The sequence below is a fragment of the Haemaphysalis longicornis genome, unplaced genomic scaffold (assembly GCF_048455015.1).
Source record: "Haemaphysalis longicornis isolate Haplotype H1 unplaced genomic scaffold, Haemaphysalis longicornis Haplotype H1 scaffold_136, whole genome shotgun sequence".
Classification (NCBI taxonomy): domain Eukaryota; kingdom Metazoa; phylum Arthropoda; class Arachnida; order Ixodida; family Ixodidae; genus Haemaphysalis; species Haemaphysalis longicornis.
In genome coordinates, this window is record NW_027526241.1 from 494,200 (window position 1) to 517,322 (window position 23,123).

General features: G+C 48.3%; 1 protein-coding gene across 1 annotated transcript in view; it reads right to left on the reverse strand.

Annotated features, from left to right (window-relative positions):
• Positions 1-5,389: 5,389 nt before the first annotated feature.
• Positions 5,390-23,123, reverse strand: part of LOC144164732 (sodium-dependent proline transporter-like) — a 109,593-nt gene continuing 91,859 nt past the window's right edge. Inside the window, exons 7-8 of the mRNA XM_077695024.1 lie at positions 11,036-11,347; positions 5,390-5,986 (exon numbers count right to left, since the gene is read on the reverse strand). Of these exons, the coding sequence (XP_077551150.1) occupies positions 5,711-5,986; positions 11,036-11,347 (588 nt within the window). The 3' untranslated portion in view covers positions 5,390-5,710. The remainder of the gene's footprint in view (positions 5,987-11,035; positions 11,348-23,123) is intronic.

Sequence of the window (23,123 nt, forward strand, 5' to 3'; positions counted from 1 at the left end):
TATGACGCCACACACAAAAAGGTTGAAGAGTGCTCGTCACCCTAGCTAGGACGCAGCATTGCAGGATCCTCATCCCCGGTACCACCTCCCCACGGCACCAAACGTCAAGCCCCATACAGTAACCTTAACGGGAGCTCATTCTCTGTCCTTTACAGTAACATTCGTAGTATAATACAAAAGCGCGAATCCCTTGCTGATTTAATTCAGACATCAGAATGTGACAGCCATACTTACAGAAACCTGGCTATCATCAACTACTTCCTTATCTAACGACGTGACCGCATACTACAACGAGGGAGTGGTGTCATGATAGGCATGAAAGCATGCGTTCATCACAGTAAAATCTAAATGAAAAGCCCTCTAGAGATGCTCTGGTTATCATGCGAACGCCCGCAAGGTCTTATCATCTTAGGCGTGTGTTACCGAAGAAGTGGAGCTTGCTGGGCCAGTTGGTACATAATGACGAATGGGAAACTGGCGAAAAAAAGATGCAACACAGAAGGAGAGGCTGAATGGATTGATTCTTGGGAAAGCAAGGGCCGAAAATGAGAGGGAAATACTTGAAGCGTCCTTCATCAGACAACAGCCGGAAGGAAACTGAATTAGCGCACCGTCTATTTCCCTCAGCGATAAAGAAATCGGGTTCCTACAAAGTTGAGCGGTGACTATACGAAAGCAGAAGTTTAGTGAAACTATCATTTTTTAATCGAGTCAGGCGTACGTATTGGCGCATGCGTTGGATTTGTTGTTCACGGGGTGTATCGGTTTCTTCTATTAAATTTCAGTTGCTAGTCCAGCGTTGTGTTGTGTCATTCTCTCCTTCTGTGTTGCGTCTTTTTAGATGCGACGCTCACAGCATCTCTTGTCGGCGGCCCTGTCCTTCCTGCGTGCGTCCGTTGTTGTCCGCGTGCGTCCGTTGTTGTCCGCAACCACTCTCCCCCTCTCCTCTCCGATAGCGAACACTCTCTCGCCAGGGGCATTGGATTGGGTTCGATTGGCTTGGCTTGGATTGGCTTGGATTTGGATTGGATTGGATTAAAGTGGATTTTGTTGGATTGTGTTGCGTCAGAGCCGCGACACTCTCTCCGCGGTCTCCTCTCCTTCGGGCGCGCTGCGCATATGACCGGTGTGCCGCTCTCCGGTGGCCTTTCGGTCGACGGTTGCTCTCCGCTTGCGCTTGAACCCCCCCCCCCCCCCTCAGCGTCGCATCACACCAGTGTTCCCATGAGGGGAGGTGGGCGTAATTTTTTTCAATGGTTTCCCATCTGTGTGTTACCGACCACCAAAGCAGGACTTGGATTTTGTTAGATGCCTTAACGATACTCTAAACGATCTGCACAAAAAGTATCCCCGTGCAGATTTTATACTATTTGGAGACTTCAGTTACCCAAATATAAATCTGAGCACGAGGTCGCGGGTTCTATGCCTGGCCACGGCGGCCGTTTTTCTGATGGAGGCGAAAAACAAAAATGCCCGTGTGTACGAGATTTCGGCGCATGTTAACGATCCCCAGGTGGTCAAAATTAATCCGGAGCCCTCCACTACGGCGCTCCTCATCGCCTGCATTGCGTCGGCGCGTTAAACGTTACAATGAAATCAATCAAATACCCAAATATAAATGGGGCTAATGACTGCCAAACTAGCTTGAGAGAATGCAGCGAATTTGTTAATTGCACTGAGAATTACCATGCAGCTAGCACGACTGATCCTCCATGCTACGAGGGAAGCTGAGCATATTAGATCTCATCCTCAAGTCAGACCCCAGCAGCCTCAATCACTTCACTACCTTAAAAAATTAGGTGACCACAAAGTAATTCTGCCTCGTTTTGATCAATATCGAAAATTCAAACAGCCAGCCCTAACCAAAATAAATTGTATGACAGTGGAAACTACGAAGCATTTAACACTGAGCTTGAAGAATTTTACACACTATACAAAGGCAAATTCTATAGCCGTTCCGTGGAAACAAACTGGGTAAAGTTTCACGACGAACTAAATGAATTAATGAACAAATTCACCCCGCCAATTACGATAAAAAACAAAAAGTCTGCACCCTGACAACACTGCTATAAAAAGGCAATCAGTAAAATAAAGTGTCTTTTTACAAGGCCCAAAGAAAGAAATAGAGCGGACACTTGGGAAACTTATCGTAGTGCTGATAGAAAAATGAATAAGCCCATTCACACTGGTAAAATAACTTTTTATCAACCAACACTTCCCAACATGCTCAAAATAAACTTGAAGCAGTTCTGGAAAACCATAAATCCATCCGTCACTCCCCCAGTTGCCTTATCTGACAGCTATGACTCGGCGATAGTGAAGCTGCCAACTTATTTAACCACGCTTTTTGCGTAGTATTCGCGAAAAAACAAAACGGCTCTTTTCCAACAACTACTGACGGAGCTCAAGGTGAACTCATGCCACCCATAATAATAGCTGTGAAAGGAATAATATGCATTATCAGTGATACAAAACTTTCATCAGCTGCTGGTATAGACAACATCACCAGTAAAATATTGAAAAACACAAAAGAACTAACATGCGCTCCTTCATAGCAACAGCGCTAACAACCCGAGACAAAGAAAAGACGGCGCAAACACAGCGCTGACTAACAACTGAGTTTCATTGCTTATGCCGGTGGTTTTTATACACACATGAGCAAAAAACAACAAAAAGAAAAAAAGAAGGAAACACTAAATTAACACGTGAAGATTTGAGAGGGCGTGACCGTCGCACATAATGACTTTACATTTCTTTACACGTTAATCTACTTACGGGGCAAGATGTACAATCAACACAACACACAAACCCTTTTTGAAATCGCAAGAGCCCTTTGGAAACTAAGCAAAGATTAACAGGGTGGGACATCCTGCACCAAGAATCTACACTCTTTGTCTGTGAGGGCAATAGAAGGGGTGCTTACGCATTGGTCACCTAACTTGTTAATTTCCGTGGCCTCTAAGATTTCTCGCACTATCATGGTTGCCATGCTCCCCGATCAAAACGCTCTGGTCCAAAAGTGTCTGGCATTTGCTGTCGCAGTCACGACAATGCTGGGCGAAATGGCCACTGAACGTTTTTGAAACGTTGTAATGGTGCTCCCTCAGTCTGTCATTTAGGCATCGGCCAGTTTGGCCGATGCTTTTTGTTGTTTTTTGCCCATGTGTGCATAAAAACCACTGGCATAAGCAATAAAACTCAGTTGTTAGTCAGCGCTGTGTTTGTGTCGTCTTCTCTTTGTCTCGTGTTGTTAGCGCTGTTACTATGAATATGTACCAACTCACCCAATCTTCCGTTTTAACAAGCGCTATTTTAGCTTTGCTATTTATGCAATCCCTTTCCTCAGCTTACCTCCACATCGATTGGAAGATCGGAAAAATCACCCGAGTTTTCGAAAGCGGCCGTAGGGCATCCCCACTCAATTATTGGCCCAATCATTAACGAGCGCTCCATCGAAAATAATGGAACATATCATATTCACGAACATCATCAACCACCTTGAACGAAACCATTACTTCCACCCTTCGCAACATGGTTTTAGAAAAGGCCTATCGTGTGATACTCAAGTTGCCTTGTTCATACACGATCTTCACGTCTATCTCGACAGCAATACACAAATAGATGCATGTTCCTAGATTTTGAAAAGGCGTTCGATAAGGTTTCACATCATCACTTGATGGCCAAACTTGTACAGCTTAATCTGGACCCTGATGTGTTAGCATGACTTAGCAACTTCCTTACCAACAGAAAACAGTTTGTATTAGTTAACAACGCTTCCTCAGGCACACACACCCCGTTTTTTCAGGTGTACCACAAGGCACAGTCCTGGGCCCTCTACTTTTATATATATATATATCAACGACCTCCCGTGCAGTATTGTTAGCAATATTCGCCTATTCGTAAACGATTGTGTCTTGTACACTAAAATCAATTGCACTGATGATCAAACAAAATTAGAAGCAGACCTTTTAGTAGTAGAAAAACCGTGCGAGAATTGGAAAATGTCCCTCAATGTCACTAAATACAAAGTCGTTGCCTTCCACAGGCGTAGTCAACCACTCACTTACAGCTTTACGCTTAATAACTCAATCCTACAAGCAGCTAACACATACAAGTATTAGGGCATTCACTTGACCAGTGACCTTTCGTACTCAAATCGGTGACATTTCATTGTTAGCTCGAAAATCCTTTGGCTACCTCCAACGAACCTAAAACGCGCTCCTCCGCAACTCAAATTACAGGCTTGTACCACGCTCGTCCGCCCCAAATTAGAGTACGCTTCAACAATCTGGGATACTTACCAAACTTACCTCATCAATCAACTGGAAGCCATTCAAAATCACGCCGTTAGGTTTACACATTCTGACTTTTCTTCCTTCACAAGCGTAACAATTAAAACAACGAGCCAACCTTCGTCGCCTTAGTAACCACCGAAAACTCGCCAAAATGGCCCTGTTCCACAGATACTATCATTCCCTCTCACCCAGTGGAACATTCGTACGTTCGGAAGTGGAACTTCGGATGCCTTAGGCTCTATAACCGAGGATCATGGTGCAGTGCAGCGGAGAGGGAAGACTCAATTACAGGACAAATTATTCCATTTTACCCTGCCTGTACACTGCAACGAGCCCACGGCCCCGCTCGCCAAAAGTATAACGCGCGTAAGCGACACGCCCTGCGATTGGTCGGGGAAGCTACGCACACGAATCTGCGATCGCACGGCTCTTGCCGTTCTTGTTACCACTACGAGCGACTACAACGTATACGAGCGACCCTGCGTAGAGTTTCCGAACATTTCCGTGACGTCGATATTGGCTCTGCCCAGTCTCTTAATTGATTGATTGATTGATTGATTGATTGATTGATTGATTGATTGATTGATTGATTGATTGATTGATTGATTGATTGATTGATTGATTGATTGATTGATTGATTGATTGATTGATTGATTGTGAGGTTTAAGGCGCGCCGTATAGTGGAGGGCTCCGGGTTAATTCTGACCACCTGGAAGTTTTTAACGTGTGCCGAAATCTCGCACACACGAGCATTTTCGCTTTTCGCCACCATCAGAGAAGCGGCCGCCGCGGCCAGGAATCGAACCAGCGTCCTCGTGCTCAGCAGCACAACGCCTTAGCCACTGAGCCACCGATGCGGGTGTTCTAACTTCTACCCAGTCGCTACGGCTGAGTTCCCATGGCACGGGAAGCGTCAGAAGAAAAAAACACGACGTGGACACTCACTTGACGTCCCAGATTTGTCGCCATATGAGTAGCGACGATTAAATGGTCAAATACTGCTGCATACGGCCCCCGTCAATATAAACGTTCTGTTGAAAGAGGGCGTTGTTGACAAGTCTAATCCAAGTTTATTAATTTCAATAGAAGTGCAAGGATACATAGGGGTACTACGCAAAGAGGCATCAGAAAGGTGGGACCTCTTATAGTTGAATGCGTGAATAAGTGAATACAGTAGCGGTGTAGCCTTAGTAAGTCATGCATCATTTTGCGACCAAACGAACAAAACCAGGCAGGGGAAGTACATACAAAGTAATAATCTGCGCAACTTTTAACGAGAGCGTTTAATTCAATGTCAATAGCACGTTCACACCATAAAACGCAATGGCATCCGCACACACACGTGCAACGCCGGGCCCACCATAGTGTAGACAATGCGGCCCAATGGACGCGCACTTCCAATTGAAGAGCGAGGCCTACTCGCACGGGAAGGGTTCCCTGACGCGAGCGAAGAGGCGGGCGGAGGGCGGCGTCGCTTGGGCGGCCGCTCGTATGAAGCGCCCCATGTACTTGGGCGAGTGGCGCACCAGGTAGAGGGTGAACTTCTCGGCCACGGTCTCCTTGCGGTCGGTGCGGTGGACCTTCTTCTGCGCCGGCAGGTCCGAGTGCTTGATGGCCTCGTGGTAGGCGCGGAAGTAGATGGCCTCGCGGGGACCCCAGTGGGCGCACGGCAGCTGCGAAAGCTCCACGTCCTGCACGGAACCATTATAGGAACCATCAGTGCTTCCCCGCCTCTCTGAGAAGTGGACGAAAGCAGCCGGTAAATCAAGTACAGTCGTCCACAGGCTTAGCTACAGCAACGCTTTACCCACCTCCTGCTTTGGTGTAAGGAAATTTAGTCATGACTGCGGCATTTCTTTCAAGTTTCAAGGGGCTCTGAAATGCGCCACATTCTTTAGAACAGCTCTTGTTGGGAACTTTTAGATATTCCACGCTAAATTCAAACCTGGTGCTCCAGCTAAGCCTGTGGGTGACTGTATGCCTGGTAATACAGGCACAGGCCATTGACCTAGTTGAAGAAATAAGAACGGCGTTTCTGGAGTGCTACTTATCCCTGTGAACAGTGATTCGGAACGAGGGACAAGTGGCGTTCCAGAAACGTCATTTTTATTCGGTCCATGACCCTACTTTCATATTTTGTACTACGCTACCTGACAAGAAAATATATGCCGTCCAACCATCGACTTCATCAACGTTCCGGAAAGCAAAGAAGACAACTGATAATTTAACAAGATATACGAAGGCACAATTCCCCTTCGTTCGGAGTCCCTTTGGCAACTGCACTCCCTTCCGAGAGGCCCGACCGGGGCCGCACCCAGTCTCGCGCTCCCAGGGCCTGTGGCCGTAAACGCCATTTCGTCTTGCGCTTCATACGCAACAGCTATCACTTCACCATTCACAAGTGTCTTCTGGATAAAAAAAGGGTCAGCTTATGGCGGCCCTGGGTACAGTTGTACTTCGCCCGGAAGCAATAACAACAGGGCTGACAGCAAACAAAATACAAGGTGTTACATCGATGAATGAAGCACCTTAAATTTTTAGGGCGCAGCCCTTTAGCGGCCGTCTATGCGCTGAGCCGCGTTGTCGGCGTAACCGGGAGAACGATGGCAAGACCGACGAGTGAAAGAAAAAGCGAACGACGAAAGAAAGCAAAGGAGAAGAGTGGCGCGAAATTGGGAAGGGAGGGTGGTTCGCCATGGCGGCGTGAGCCAGCGCTCTCCCAAAGTGTGGGGTGGGGGAGGGGAAGAGGCAGTATGCTGTGCCCGCACGACGCGCTCGACGTCGCGACGCTTGGCGTTCGCTTAAGCCTTCGCTTAAAGGAGTACTGACACTAAATTTCTCGCTTCCGCTAGCTTGCCATAGCAGAACTTTGGCGAGCTCGGCGAGGCGCACAGGCCGCTGAGATTAGACACCACGCAGTTTTCGGCACCAGTCAAGGGAACACCATGCGCCGGCCACGAACTGAAGATCAAAGACGTCGAACACACAAAGTGCGCAAAGTTTACAAGCATTGCTCACAGAGGTGCACCCACGCCTCCAGCCGAAACGAAGACCACCGACAACAGCAGCGCAGGTTCCGGTTCCCAAAACGACTATATGACGTCACCCTGAACCGGCCAGACACGTCGGACAGTGTGTCGTCACGCCGATAGCGATTTCGCTAGTGCTGCCGATTTGTGGTAGCTCGCGGCCGGGACAATTAAACTCGATTTTTGATGTGATTGCGGAATCGGATCGCTGCAAAAACTTCTGTGAGGCATCTGTACCAACTACTGAAGCCAATTATATCATTTTTAGGCGTCAAAATTTCGTGTCGGTTCGCGGTCCCTTTCTGAGACGCACTTCGCGCCGCCGACGTAGAGGCTCATCACCACTGCCGTCGAGAGAACTCACGAGCGAGTGCTGCCTCAGCGCACTACTGCTGCGCCCAGATATCGCATTAGGGAGTATCGTAATCACCAGCCAATTTTTTCTCCTTGGGTGAAGCTCCGTTCGCGCTCAAACTTCGAACGAAGGCCGCATTTGGTGGTCTAATCTGACACTGGGAACAACGACGGTACTTACCTTTCTATTCTGAAAATAAATAAGAACGATTTTCAACTATGGTAAAATGGCGGCTAATTTGCACGTGCAAGCTGACCTTGTAACGACGGTGCCACCTGGGATAGGCTAAACGAAAGGCGCGATGACGACCGACGACAGGAAGGAGCCAGTGTCGTACGGAACGGCGTTCCTGGAACTAGTTCCTTTCGGGAGGAACGGAGGAACCCCACCATTCCATTAAGAGTGACTGGAACTGTAACGGTAACTCGTTACGTTTACGAAGGAACGGCAGAGGGAACGGCGTTCCTTCTGGAAAAGTTCCATCGCTGATGCCAAGCTGTTCTTGATGCCAGGCTGTTCTTGATGCCAAGGCTTTAGGGCGCTGACGCTAGTACAAAAAGCCACAAGCCGCTGCTGTGTTTATCTTCCTTTAAGCTGCCCAATTTGCCCCCCCCCCCCTCCGCAGAACGTGCTTCCTCGAAAGACAACGACAGAAGAATAACCATGCAGCAGACCGCAGCCTGTCCGGCAGGCTGCACCGGGTGCGCACGGTCTTGTCGCTACGTCGGCTGCAGATACGGACGAGACAGGTGCTTCGGCGTCCCTTTGATTCGTCTTTTGCCGCGACCTCTTCTTTTGTGCACAGAAGTGGAACGCGAAAGCCGAGCAGAAGAAGACGCGACTGTACCGTGTTCATCGCGCGCGTGTTATCTACAGTACAGGCAGCCGTGCCAGCCAAGGGACCGTACAAAAACTTCTCAGCTGTCTGTCAATGGACATCCGCCGACTTGCGCTCACCGCGTGTAAAAACAGGCGTCAAGTTTTAAGCCTCGGATTCTCGAAAAACTGCCGCTGCCGCCCAAAGCGAGGCGAGAGCTACCTTATCTCATGCGCAACAGCAACCATCCCTGAGAGCTGCAAGCCGAATTTGAGCTCGGACGTTCACCGCCCTACGGCACGGCCATGGCGCTCGAACGCGCTGCCGTAAACTTTCTCACACACCGAGCGAACCATCGGTTTCGTGATGTGCCCACTACCAGGTTTGCTTTGACTATTAGTTTTGGAATTTTGCTGGAGGTTATTGCGCCGCCCCGTGGGGCTGCGCAATAACCTTCTCACCATAGCAGTGCGACGACTGTGGTGTATTGTTGCGGACCGGTTCCGACCAGTGCTTCATCCGGGCACCGATGGCGAGCCGAGTAGTGCATACTCTGTAAGGTTACCAACCATCCCGGATTTCGCGGGACTGTCCCGAACTTTTCATACAACGTCCCGAGTCCCGTGCCGTCCCTGTCGGGACAGCTTTATATCCCGGATTCGTTCCTGCCCACCCTGTTAGGAATTCTTTCGTGATCCAAAGCACGCTCAGCAAGGCGCGTCAAGCTCCGGAACACAAAGTTAGAGCGAACTTGTCCAGGCAGAGCTTCAGATAAAGCTGAACTTCCACGTGAAGTGCGCCAACTTTCACGAGTACATTTTCCAGCAAGAGAAATTGAGGCGAGCAGCATGTAGCCAGATGAATTACCGCTTCAAGAGGCCGCAACAATAAAGAAACAATGAATTTGTCTGGAAGATACTCCCATAGAAAACTGATTTCGTTGCCTCTCTATGTTAGAGCTCCCCCCCCCCCCTTTTCCCGTCCCGGCTTCCTTCATTGAAGAGTTGGTAACCCTAAGCTGATGGCTGCTGCCGTGCGCAGGGTTACTCCACTCCGACAACGAGAAGCCGGAGGCCAATCTTAAAAACTGTAGCATAAAGTTACAGCAGACAAGGCTGCGGCAAAATGGCGGCCATGAACTCTCAATCCAGCAGAGTAACACTCTGAATCTCTGTTGTTGAGGCTCTGGCTCCGATGCTCGCGCGTGCCAGAATTTAAGGAGCAATCCAGAACGGTCAAATTTATGCGCACGGCACCACAGAGTATTTCCATGGTCGTCAAACAAAATATACAGAAAACAACCACTGTCCACGGTGAGCAAGGGTTGTATGCTAACACACGCCTATGAGAGCTTGCGGAGGCAGTCTCTGTAGCCTGAGGGACTGAACCAACTTATCCTCAAGTACAACACGGTAGCGCCCTCAAGAGCTTTGGTGTCTTCAACACTGCCATCGAAGCGTTGACGAAAAAAACGGGTACGTCTGTCCGACACCAACATCTAGATGCAACTCTCGCTGAGTTTAAGCAAAATACTCTACTAAGTTGTGAATATGTATTGTGGACATTCTTTTTTCACTCATACTGTAATATTGAATCAGCATTCATTAAACGCCTATGTATTGATCCTTTCGAGTTGGTACCTTGTGCAAGACATTTATGTTCGTGCATGTAACTTTCTTTTTGCACATCTGAAGCGCATTATCCTGACTGCGCATTTGAAGACCCAAGAGGAAAGCGCCATATGTGTTGCACTTGTAATAGACGAGCAGTTAAACATGTCTGTACGGTGCTCCCCGAAAAAATCCTTCCCAGAGCGTTTCGTTGAATTCTTTCTATCTCCAGATAATCTGCTGCCGGCGGTGTTCACATTCGTATAATATACGTAGTTCGATGTGAGTGTTGAATTGCTCACTTCAGTACGCCTCAAGATTATCCGAAACCAGATTTTAATTTTAAAAAATCAAATGTGGCGTCATGAGATCATTCACAGCAAACAAAAAGGCAGTCTGTTAACCTGCAGCGAATGGTCTCATGACGCCTCGTGATTCATGTCACGATTCGTATGAGCTCTTACGTAAATATTTGTGGACATGATTAGGTATCGACAAAAGAGGTTTTCTGATCCTCTGCTACCTCATTTTGCTCCTTCCTACCACGAATCGCCATCGCGCGCTTCATTAGGCACATCCCAGGTGGCGCCTTCGTTACGAGATCAGTTTGCGCGTCCAAATTGGCCGCTATCTTCCCAAAGGCGAAAATGGTTTTTATTTCTTTTCAGAATAAATAAGTTTGTACCGTCGTTGTTCCCGGTTTCAAACAAAATAGACCACAAAATGCGGCCTTCTTGCGAAATTTGAGTGCAAACGGACCAGCGGTTTACTCACGAAAAAATTTCTGAGCGTTCCTTTTATCGATGTAACACCCTGCATGTCGCAAATAAAGCGACTGACAAGAAACCAATGACGTGTACTGGGGACGGATCCGAAACGTTTACGGCGAAGATATATACTGCATTCAGCTGTCCAACCGATTGGCGCACCAGGTTGTTCTCGAAGAGCCAGGTCATCACGAGCAGCGGCACACCGGCGAGTGAGCCGAAGAGCACGAAGAGGCAGGCGAGGCGCGCCTGCACGTCCAGCATCTCGATCTCGCGGATGAATTCCTGCAGGGTGGTCAGAGTGGCCCCCAGCACGGTTAGCAGCAGGCAGGGGGTCAGCCAGCTCCAGCAGCGCACCCAGTAGGGCTCCGGGTGGCCCTGCTCCATGAAGACCATGTCGAACAGCAGCCGGTCCACGCCGTAGCCCCACACGAACGCCACCGTCTCCAAGCACGCCACCAGCAGCTCCGGGATCTGCGCGCGACGCGGCCAAGGCTTCTACGCTCGCCCCCTGTGTGCACGGCACGCCGAAGCAATACGCAGCGTTCGCCTGGCCTAGCACTGATGTACTTGCACATGTACTGATCCGTTATTCTGCTGTCGACATGTTGTCCGGTTGCGCGCGCATTTCAAGCAAACCGGCCGGTCATCAAGGAATAATCATCGACATGTGCGGGTTGCCTGCATCGCCGATCTTCGCATCAAGACACCGAAGGACCAACACCGGCTTCGTTCTCTGCCAGCCACCGGCGCTCCCATCGCCCTGATCACCTGGTCTCTGCCGACCTCATCAAGTTCAACTACCGTCTACAAAAGAACTGCTCCCGCTGACTCCCGTCGCAGTCGGCGGCAAAGCTGTACCATGTACTGATACGTTATTCTGCTGTCGACAGGCGAGTCTAACCACCACCCCCTGCCTGCGTTCCTGTTCTATTTTTCGCTCTCTGCCGCCGACTGCAGTACAGTGCCTGATTGTACCATTTGTTCCGAGTCATTGCCGCTAGACGGCAAGTTTCTGACGTGTTCTGTCTGCAACGAAGCTTACCACCTGGGTAAAAAAATTAGCCCCAATCCACTCTGTGAATGTAGCTGGAAAGCAAAGCTGTAAACGGCACCCACAACGATTACCCATGCGACATCACAAGTTCCCTCACGTCGCTCTACAAATAGTGAAACCAGAGAGAAGTGAACTGCACTTAACCACAGCCTCTATTACTTCAGAGAAATATTCTTGCTAAAGTTCAATTATTGCATGATGCATGAACGGTGGTTACTTGAGTTGTATTGGTGTAGCAGATGAGTGGAAACTTTGTTTATAGAATTAAAGCTCACACCCAGTGTCAGACAATCTCAGTTCTCTGCCTGCCGTCGCGGACGGTGGCGACGAGATCGGCGGCCAAGATGGAGAAGTAGGAGAAGGAGAAGAACGAGAGGAAATACTTTTATTCAGATTTCTGAATGGCCCAGAGTGCGGCCCAGGGGAGTGGTTCCTTACCAAGTGTAGCCCATATTCAGTACGCGCCGCCTGTGCTCTGTCCACCAGCTGAATCTGGGTAGGCAGAGAGGGGCTAGACAGCAGCATTTCCCATTGCTCTTGTTCGGTTCTTGACAGAAAGATAGGAGGGTGCTCAGGGCTAAAGTCGCACACCCCGATTATGTGGGAGAGTGTTCCTACTTCTGAGCAAAATATACATTGAGCGTCGTAGCGATTCGGGTGCATTAAGTGAAGACGCGTCAGGTGTGGGAAGGAGCCGGATTGTATGAGCCGTAGGGTAGTTTGTAGTTCTATGGAAAGGTCAGTGTAAGTAAGGCGAAGGTAGGGTCTGTCTCAGAAGGCGATAATGCTGGGTTATGTCCTTCAACGAGACAAGCGGGTGACTATCATCGTGCAGCGCCATAGCACGGGGGGTGAAAGTGGAGGCTTGGTGGGGGAATGCGTTGCCCTCCATGGAGGCGTGAGCGGGTGTCCAGATGAGCTGAATGGAACCATGTGGGATTGTTTTTTTAGCACACGCAGTGCAGGTCGGGGCACCAAATCCGACAGGTAATTCCGATGGGGTTGTTGGGAATCGATGACTACCTTCGGAACCCATGGTTGAGCGAGAGCCAATGCGATAGCTGCCTGTTCTGCTGCCATTATATCATCGGTCCTGAGTTAGGCACAAGCAAGGAGGTTGGTTCTGGAGGTAGCCACGATGATGGCGTACTGCTGCACTCGATGTTTGGAGGCATCTGTGTAGATAACTGCATGATCCCCACGAAGGGTGGTGTTGAGCGCTTGAGCGCGTGCTTATAGGCGACCCGCGTCGTCTGAGGGGTTCACATTTCTAAGCAAAGGGACCATCTTTAGTTCTTTTTGCCAAACGTCGAGGCGTACATCAAGCGGAGTAATATTCTGTGCTGTCCAGCCAATCTGGTGAAAGCTGAGGCGACCCGCCGCAGTTGTGCTCATTCGGAGCTTCTGGATAGAAAGATTGCCCTCTATCAGCTTGCCCTCTACCATGTTATAGTAGAGCCCCGTGCTAAACAGCCTCTCTGTGGACGCACTAATGGGAAGACCAATGGCTTGCTCAAGCGCCTTTCTAATCATTATATAAAGCATCCTTATGTCCTCCTTGTCGAGAAGAAAACAGGGGGTTGACGAAAGTGATTCTCGAGAGGACGAAAGCTTGAACGAATGGAAAGGTATCGGATTCCCTGAGGCCTCGCGTCTTGGTGGCAACTCGCCTGATCATGTGTATGAATTATTGATGGAGTGTTTGAGGCGCTGCAAGGATACGTCACTCTTGGTGTTGGCCTGAAGATGTAGGCCCAGGATATTGACGCTAGCGCTTGGTGTGATGGCCTGGCTATCAAGAAGTATTTGAATGTGTTCGTTGAGGTATCGTCTGGCGTAAGGGAGGACGACAAGGAGTTGAGATTTTTTACGTGAACACTGGAGGCCACAGGCCCATTGGCGTACTAGAAGTGAGATTCCATGGATTGGTGTGGGCTTCCTTAAATCGGTATCGCGTGGCACTTAGCGAGAATGCAGGGGTTAAACCCATAGATGTGCTTGGTCAGTGCACCACTTCTTTATAAAACAGCGCTGGAAACCGGACTACAGAAAGGGCACACAGACAGCGCCCTGTCTGTGTGCCCTTTCTGTAGTCCTGTTTCCAGCGCTGTTTTATAAGTTAGTTATGTACCAACAGGCCCGCCTTCAATCTGTGTTGCACCACTTGTCTTCCCCGTGTCCGGTTTGGCCCGTAGCTAAATCGGTTAGACAACGGGGCTCTTGCTTTGTTACTCTGTTAGTTCCACGTTCGATTACTGGCGGTGCAGTAAATTCTTTTATTTGTTTGCCGGAGTTTTCTGGTGACACCAACAATCGCGAAAGAACCCTTGGGGGGTAGAGGTAAAAAGCTTTGCTTTAAAACTGCTCGACGGCCGCTGAGGCAACTTTTTCGAAAATGCCAGCAGCAAAACGGGGATCTTGGGTCTGCCCGGCATGCAAGACGCAAGCCGTTCAGCAACCTGCAACAAGCAATAAATCGGATGATGGAGCATTGGCGCAACAACTTCCGACTGTAAACGTTAAATTGGACCGGATGACATCCACAGTCGAAACATCGGCGAGTCGTGTGGAAGAACTGTTGACCTTCAAAGCTGCCGGCGAAAAAACTGAACGAACTGCCCTAGAAATACAGGGGTCGCTCGATTCCCTTGGCGCGAAATACGAATCCGTATCGTCCACTGTAACTGCTAACCGGATAGCAGTCAGCGAGATTGGTACGCAAGTAGATACACTCTCTGCTACTATTGTTGCCCGAGCTGAGCTGCTCGAGAAGGTTGGCTCTGAGCTTCGTGACTTAGAGCAATACAGCCGAAGCTGCAATTTCGAGATTCATGGCTTGCCTTATAATCCCAACGAGGATCTGAACTCGTTTTTCTCAGAACTGGCTGCTAGGCTAAACATTTCGGAATTCAAGGCGACCGATGTTTCTGCTGCACACCGACTTCCCGCACGGAGCAATACCATTCCTGAAATCCTTGTGAAAGGCTCAGTGCACGAGGGTTCCTACGTGAGCTCGCTCATGATAGCACCTCTCCACGGCTTTACTTCAATGACAATCTTTCGCGAGCACAACGAGAGCTGTATCGGCTGGCCAGGCAAAAAGGCAAAGAAAAAACTTTCAAATTCGTCTGGGCCAAAAACGGAAGGATACTGGCTGAGAGGGACGAAGCAGCACCTATCCTTTATATTAAGGCATCTGATATTAAGTGTATTGCTTGAGCATGAACAAATACATCTACTAATCTGAACGAGGTCTGTAGTTTATTCCCCAAGTACTAATGGTTGCGCCTTCCGTGCTATTCATGTCAACATTCGAAAAATTAGAAAACACTGGGACAACTTTCATGCCTTCATCCCTTCGTTTAATTCCTATTTCGATGCGATCGTGCTTACTGAGACTAACATTCCCTCCGCCTGTATCAACCAGTATAAGATAGCTGGATACCAAGTGTTTTCATACAATCGCCCAATTAGAGGGGGAGGAGGCGTAGCAGTTGTTGTCCGAGACACGTGGGCGAAACTGAGCTGATTTTCTCGTTTTCCCAATTGAAATTGTGGCAGTGCGTCTTTGCGCACCTTCCTTGTCGCTAATTTTGCTCGCGGTTTGTCGCCCGCCGTGCTCTAATGGTCGTTTATTCCTAAATGAGCTTGATGCCGCCTTGGACTCAATGTCATCAATGGACCATGTATGCGTCATTAGCGATTTCAACATAGATACTCTACGCCCTTCAACAGCTATTGTTCGTAATTATCTGGACGTCATTGCCAGGTGGGGCTTGCAAAACGCTATTCGTGAAGCTACTCGTGAAGAATTCTTTGCTGGTCACCTTGACATATCTTCTATAAATCATATAAATATACGTGCACATAACTTGGTTATCAAACCTGTCGTTATTGAATCGAAACTACCTGATCATTTCACGGTTTGCTGCTCTCTAACTGATGACACTAGTGACTCGGTCGCTTCAAGCTAACTGAAATAAATCTCAATTGTTGACCCCATAGCCTTCGACAAATTTGTAATAAACCGCGACTGGCATAACGTTTTGATGACCGTTCCTCCAGGTGACGCCTAAAAAAACTTTGTTAGCCCTCATTCACACAACCGTCACCTTCTCCGTCCCGGCCCCGTCACGTTACAGTGAACTAGAATACTTGGGCAGTGGAAAAAGCGGCGGCTGCTCCCTACGGCGCCCTTGAAGCCAAACAGGTTAATCGCCGCGCGTGGCGCTGGTGTGCCCCGCCCGAGGAGATCCCGAAGCGGCGCGCGTTGACCGACATGCCGCTATGCTGCTGTTCGGTGATTCACGCTGTGTTTTGGCATTTTTAACCGCTGCACATGGTCTTTTTTGTGTGTAATTACAAGAGGAGCCTAGCGGGCACTGCACTGATCCTTAAGTGTTCTCGATTCTGCCTTTTATTGGTAATACGGAGAGGGTGTTATGCGTGCGACGGTCTCTAATTGCAGAAGGGCCACGGCTCATGCAGTTTGAAAGGATTGTGCAATATTGTGGGGTGGGACTGCACCCCTAGTAAATTTATGTGATTGCTAGAAATATTTTATATTTGCGATTTGTTTTACCCTGCTTTTATTTGTTGAGTTCCTAACTGTTCATAATTATCTTACGTCTGCAAGACATGGGAGTACACTTCATAAGCTTGTGCATTTTTAAAGATGTAAATATTTTATGTTAATTGTTGACCAGCGTTCCAATGAACTGTGCAGTTTTAAAATGATCACGGGATAAAGTGTGCCGTGTGGTGCTTTTCTGAGAACTACGTACTGTTGCGCTCGTTGATGCTTCTCGCTGACTTGAGTGAAGTTTTTATAACGTATCGTGTGTGTTGCGTGTAATAGTGTACTGCAGAAGCCCGGACCAGGTAGCAGGCATTTTCTCGGACCCGGGCCAGGCTCGGGCTTCAACAAATATTTTTTGGAACGTGCTCACCCGAGCGCAAGCATGTAGTGTCTTCGTGATTGCTGATGCCAAGAAGATTCCGCATTGATCATTTAGCTTAATGAAAAAAAGTGCGAGGTCCCTGCGGCGCCGTTAAAAATATATTTCGCTGATATACTCAAAAAATATTTCCTATGTCAGGATACATACACACACATATATAATAGGAAATGAGGGGCTCGTTGAAATAAGACAGCAATAAGGGTTGGCAGTCAAGAAAACCACGGAAAGCAAAGAGGAGGACATGGTACGTCATTGAAACAGATAAAGAATTTGGAAGTAAAGACAGAAAGTTGAGAAAAAAATGCCCGCCGGGAGGGATCCGAACCCACGATTTCCAGAATACGGTCTGGTGCGATGACTACTACGCTACCGGCGGGGCTATTTTCCCCTCCACTTTGTGGGATAATTATGTCTAGGCATTTTTGTTTCCTGCGCTTGTGGTTGGTAGCCAGCGCCACTCGAACTACTTGGGGTGAAGGGGAGCTTGGGGTGAAGGGGTGAAAGGGAGAGTGGTCGACCAGCGTTGAACCCTCTTTAGTTCCCTATGGCACCAAGACTGCCAGAACAGAGGCCCTCGCTATGCATGTAGCGAATCAGAATAGGAAATGAGGGGCTCGTTGAAATAATACAGAAATAAGGGTTGGCAGTCAAGAAAACCTCGGAAAGCCAAGAGGAGGATGTGGTGGGCCACTGAAACAGATAAAGAATTTGGAAAGGACGAAAGAAAGTGAAAGAGGAGAAACAATGCCCGCCGGGTGGGATCGGTATGCAGGTATTCTGTAGGTCGTGGGTTCGGATCCTAGCCGGCGGTCATTTTTTCTCCACTTCCTTTCTTTCCAAATTTTTTATCTGTTTCAATGAACTACCACATCCTCCTCTTTGCTTTCCGAGGTTTTCTTGACTGCTAACCCTTATTGAAAAGGGTTGAAAAGGCCGAATTTTTTTGGGTTCATATTTAGTCTGTCGGACGCGGGTGATACAGTCGAACACGGATATATCGAACACGGCTATATCGAATTATTGTCTATATCGAACTCATAAATTATCCCCTTGAAAATTCTGTGTAAAAGTATAGGAATTCGTACGTTTATATCGAACCGTATTTTTCCCGACATTGCGTATATCGAACGCCGCGCGAGCTGGAAGGTGCTCTTCGGCGGTCGCTGCACCCCCGATTGAGGTTGAAGAGGATGTGGAGGAATGCGTGGGCATGGCGAAGAATGGCTCGCGGAACTAATTCCCCCTACCGGAACGAATTTGCGCTTGCCCAGTCGGGCCCCGCTACCAGCCGCCGTAGCGTTAGCGAACGGAGCCCAGTATGCTAAATCTCTCTAGGCACACAAGCCCGAACGATCGGAAAATGTGACAATGCCAGGTAGTGATGCCCTGACTGCGCACGTCCTTTTTTTTGTTGTTGTTTGGGGCTGCGTACGTTCCCCGGCTTGCTGAAAAAGGTTTTTTTTCCCCTCTCTCTGGGTCTGTCTTCCCCCGATGTCGTGTTGGGAAAGGAAGAGGGAACGAAGGCGCTGGCGGCCTTCTTCTTTTGCATTTTGCTGCTGTTGCTGCTGTTTGGCGAGTTATCCCGCACCTTTCGGAGATCACTGTTTCTCTCGGAGATGACCATCGCGAGCGCTTTGTTGGAGTCCATTCAGAGAGCCTTGGAATTGTTACCTTCAAAGTTCCTGGGGTACGTGCGCGCTGTTCTTCTTTTGCGTTCGTGTTGTGCATGGTGTGTGGAGGCGCAGCGTACTGCTGAAATTTTCTAGCTGTGCAGCCTCGAGAAGATCGAGACGAGCGTCTTTAATTTCATTTCCAGGACGAAGAAGCAGGCCAAGATCAGTGATTTTTTTCACGTAAATAAAGCGTCCTGTTGCGTCGTGAGTGCGGAATTAGTTGTCATTCTTGAATGCGACGATCGGTAAGTGATCGTCCGCCATAGGTGAGGTCTCAGAGCCCATATTTTTTATATCGAATTTTTCATATATCGAACTATTTCGCGATCCCCTTGGAGTTCGATATATCCGTGTTCGACTGTATGTGGAAACAGTCTGGCGGGCTCAGGCTTATTTAAATGTGTTTGTGTGTGTGTGTGTGTGTGTGTGTGTGTGTGTGCGTGTGTGTGCGTGCGCGCGTGTGTGTGTGCGTGCGTGCGTGTGTGCATGCAGGCACACTTACACACATACGCACGCACGCACGCACACACACACACGCACACATGCGCGCGCACACAGACACGCACACACAAGGCGCGCACACACACACACGCATACATACACACACACACATACATACCCAGAGCTTTCAAAACAACTTAATGCATAAAAAAGCATATTTTTGCGCTGCGATATCGCGCGAAAATGCTGTAGCAGCGAAACAGAATTCAGCACGGTGGCATTCACTCTGGCCGAAACTCAACAGAATCCTGGGCATTACATTCGGCAAAAAACAAGCTCACACGGCAATCGTGGTTGTTAAACAACTAAAAAGCAGAAGCGACATATGCTGGCCAGCCTAAAATACGCCACTCTTTCCGCAGTTGACACAATACGATAGCAAAATCATCAAACAACGAAGATAAAAGTATCGGCATGATAGCGAGCTCGATCGCTAAAGCACGGCGCGGTCTGCTCGGTTGGTGAACTGGGATGAAAAAATTAGCAAACAGTGAATACAAGACGTAGCTACCTTTCCCATAAACATCCTGGTACATTAATAGCATTATCAATGGTTTTTACAGGAAAAAAGAACTTCACCTCCGCGGAAACTGTCCCCGACGAACGCCTGCCCGCCGCTAACCGAGGCGAAAAGGCGCTCGGGGGGGGGGGGGGCACGCGAGCGCCACCGCGCGGGGTTGACACTAAGTGCCTCACGCGGAGGCGGCTTCTTTTTCCACTACCCCAGTATTCTAGTTCACTATAGCCACGTCAAGAAACCGCGACGGAGACGTAAACGGCGTAGCGTTCGTACTGGAGCTCTCCGTCAAAGTACAGGGTGGTCTGCCTAGTGATCAGTTTAGCCTAGAATTGAGCGTGCTTAATCTGAACAGTAAAGAAAATGGCTCGTGCTCACTTTTCGCTAGATTTAGCCGTAAAAATTTGTTTTCTGATTAGTTGGTTTACCGCGGGGCATGGTTCCGTCGCATTGACATGACGGAAACGTAGAGCTCGGCCTCCCGTCACCGTCGACCCGTTTTCGGCGAGAAATCGCCCGAAAAACCGTCGCCCATGACGGAAGACAATGATGTGACATTGACGTGACGGTGACGTGATGGGGTGAAAAATGGCTGTGTGAATGAGGACTCACGCTGTTCAAGAGTTTCCGCCTTGCAGCTACGCTAGCCTGCAAAATGAAACAACGTAACTTGGACCGAAAGCGGATGTCGGCAGATATACTCGCGGCAATCAAAGCAAAGCTCTGTTATGGGTGCAATCAAAGAGAAGCACTAACTGTACTGCTTTGCGGCTTCGATTTAAAGAGCTTCGAAATAAGGTCAACGCTATGATACGTCTAGCAGGACGTAATAACATGCGTGCAAAATTTACGGACGCTCGTTTTGACAGGAAAACGTGGACCCTAATGAACAATCTAAGAGGTGCTGACGTAAACGCTAATCGTCATGTTGAATTGATGTCTCGTTTTTCTTCAAACGGACATAAAACCCCTGAGGACTTTAACTCGTTTTTTCCAGAGTATCTGGTGGAGCGAGACCTCATCGAGATAGTTGCACCTTGCAAAGAAGTATTTCAGAATGCGCCTTTGTTCCCATGCTTTCGGAACATGACCTGAAATCGCTCCTTTTCAGTCTGAAAGCAAGTAAGTCTCCAGGAATTGACGGAATTTCAATATTAGAGCTGCGCAGAACTTTCGAAGCGCTAAAAGATGTGCTGCTTCTCATTGTAAACCATATTATTATCACTGGTATCATACCGGATGATCTGAAAAATGCGCTGGTCATACCTCTTTTTAAAAGTGGCGCACGCAGCAAAATAGAAAACGATCGGCCTATTTCAATCCTGTCATGTATTGGGCAGATACTGGAAAAACATATGCACCAAACAATGAGCAGCTTTTTAAACAAGCATAACGTTTTATCTCCTACCAAGTATGGGTTTGTGACGAATCGGGGCACGCAGCTGCTGCTTGAAGATTTTTCAGACACTGAACTTTGCGTTTGAGCACAGTCAGATTGCTTGGGCAGTGTTCCTCGACGTTCGCAAAGCATTTGACAGCGTCTTTCATATCGTCACGTGGCCAAAGACGAAGCAAAATTTATTGGAGCGAACTTGTGCTGCCCTAACAACTTAAAGAATAGAGAGGCGGCGAAGCAGCGGTCAACAAATTGACTTGCGCAGGCGAAGATTGTCGAAAGGAATGCCGCGACGTCTGCTCTGCAGGCTTTTATCTTTCGGCGCGAGTGTTTCTGGAACCGTCGATTTACATCCAGAACATTGTAGACCAGAGATGATTATTCTGGCCTAGTGACGTTACGATGAAACAGTCTGCTTATCTGAATGAGATAGCCCTTGCGGCATAAAAGTAAAGAACGGAAGACGCGCTTCGCTTGGGACACAGATAACACAGCCGGGCGTGGCCGGGCAGTAAAAACAAACAATAAAGAAACAAACGTGGTTCGCGGCAATATACATTTATTGATTTATAAGCCTCCTGTGCTCTTTGATGCAGGAATGGCCTCAGGGAGCAGCAGGGCCACCCAGCAGCAGGTTGTGCCGTTACCATCTGTGGCAGCAAGTGACCAAATAAGCACTGCTTGTGAGACTGGTACACTTTTTTTATTTAATTTAGTGTGGCGTGCAATCAAGCTGTTGTGTTTTAGGGAATTTGTGGCAAGTGTGAAGCGCATTCGATAATTTTCTGAAGCGACGGATTCATGCCTGGATCAACACTTCATTTTAAGAGTAGAAATTATGCCTTTGGCTCAAGAAGCCTTCGTCACTCAGCAGGTACACCCGGGAACAAAAGCTTCCAGGGCGAGTTTTCAACGTTCAAATTTAATTTCCCTGGTGGCTGAGTACTCGATAGTTATCGCATTTACTCGATTCTAAGCAGCACCCCTTTTTTGCACAATCGCGATGCACAAAGTGCTTATATTCGAAAAACCTAAATTACCCCCCCCCCCCCCCCCCTCCGCAAACTTTTTTGCGACCATATCTTGACGAGATGAGTGCAATGAATAAAGTTCTATTTGTCGAACATTCTAAAGAAGAATGTGCAGACAGTGAACCACCCCTATCAGCTGACACTCAGTCACCCTAACCTTGGAGTCCACAGTGCAGCTTCGGCTGCCGCTCTCGGTGTCCCCCAGCAGGAATACGGCATTTCTCAGTGAAGCGTAACGATTCAGAGCATCATCGCAATATGCGTATCACTGCCAGGCATGGGAGAAATTAACTTCTAATATTGAAATTGCATACTGCAAATAATTGACCCCAGGTGGTCATAGTCTAGCGTGAAATACTGGCCAATTTTGAATGAAGTGCTTGCGGTGCCAGATATTATGTTCACCTTATGTGTGATTCTAAATTTAAGTTTCTTTGTTTCTCAGTTTGTGAATTTTCATATATGCTTGTAATCTTGTCTACTGTAAAAGAATTATTGTTGGGGACTAGTGTTTCTGGTTACTGGCTTTCCCTTGCTGTAAATGAGTATTGACGTTTGCTGTCATTTCTTCTGAAGCTGCAGGGGATTGTGCACCTCTTGCGGACAATGAGCAGAGCATCCCGGATTTTTCGTTAGCACTTGACGGACTTGTAAGTACTCATTTACAACTATTTTAAGTGCAAGCAGCAGGAAAATGCTTTGTACCATTTGTGTGATCGGAGCTTATATTTTGTGCACTGCACTCTGTTTTCTAGTTTCACCTCTGCAACAACACCTTCGTGAAGCCGCAGCAGGCGCAGAAAATGTTTAAAAACAAGAAGGGCACCATTTTGGTGCGGGATGCGGCCCAAGCTATTTGGGGAGTCGAAAAACTTGCCCAAAGATCCGTGAGGGCCAAGCTGGCGCCTGGAAAGGCCACTGAGGACGAAGCTGGAAAGCAGCTCACACGAGCCAAGGTGGAATTTTTGTATGGTGAGTACTTTTACACGGAATTGCTAGCAGTCATTCATGCCATTTTAATGTACTCTTTGTAGGCTGCCTGGAGCACTGGGGGCGCACCCACAATGAAGATACGAAGGTCGCTGCGACTGCGTACACTCAGCGACAAGATTCA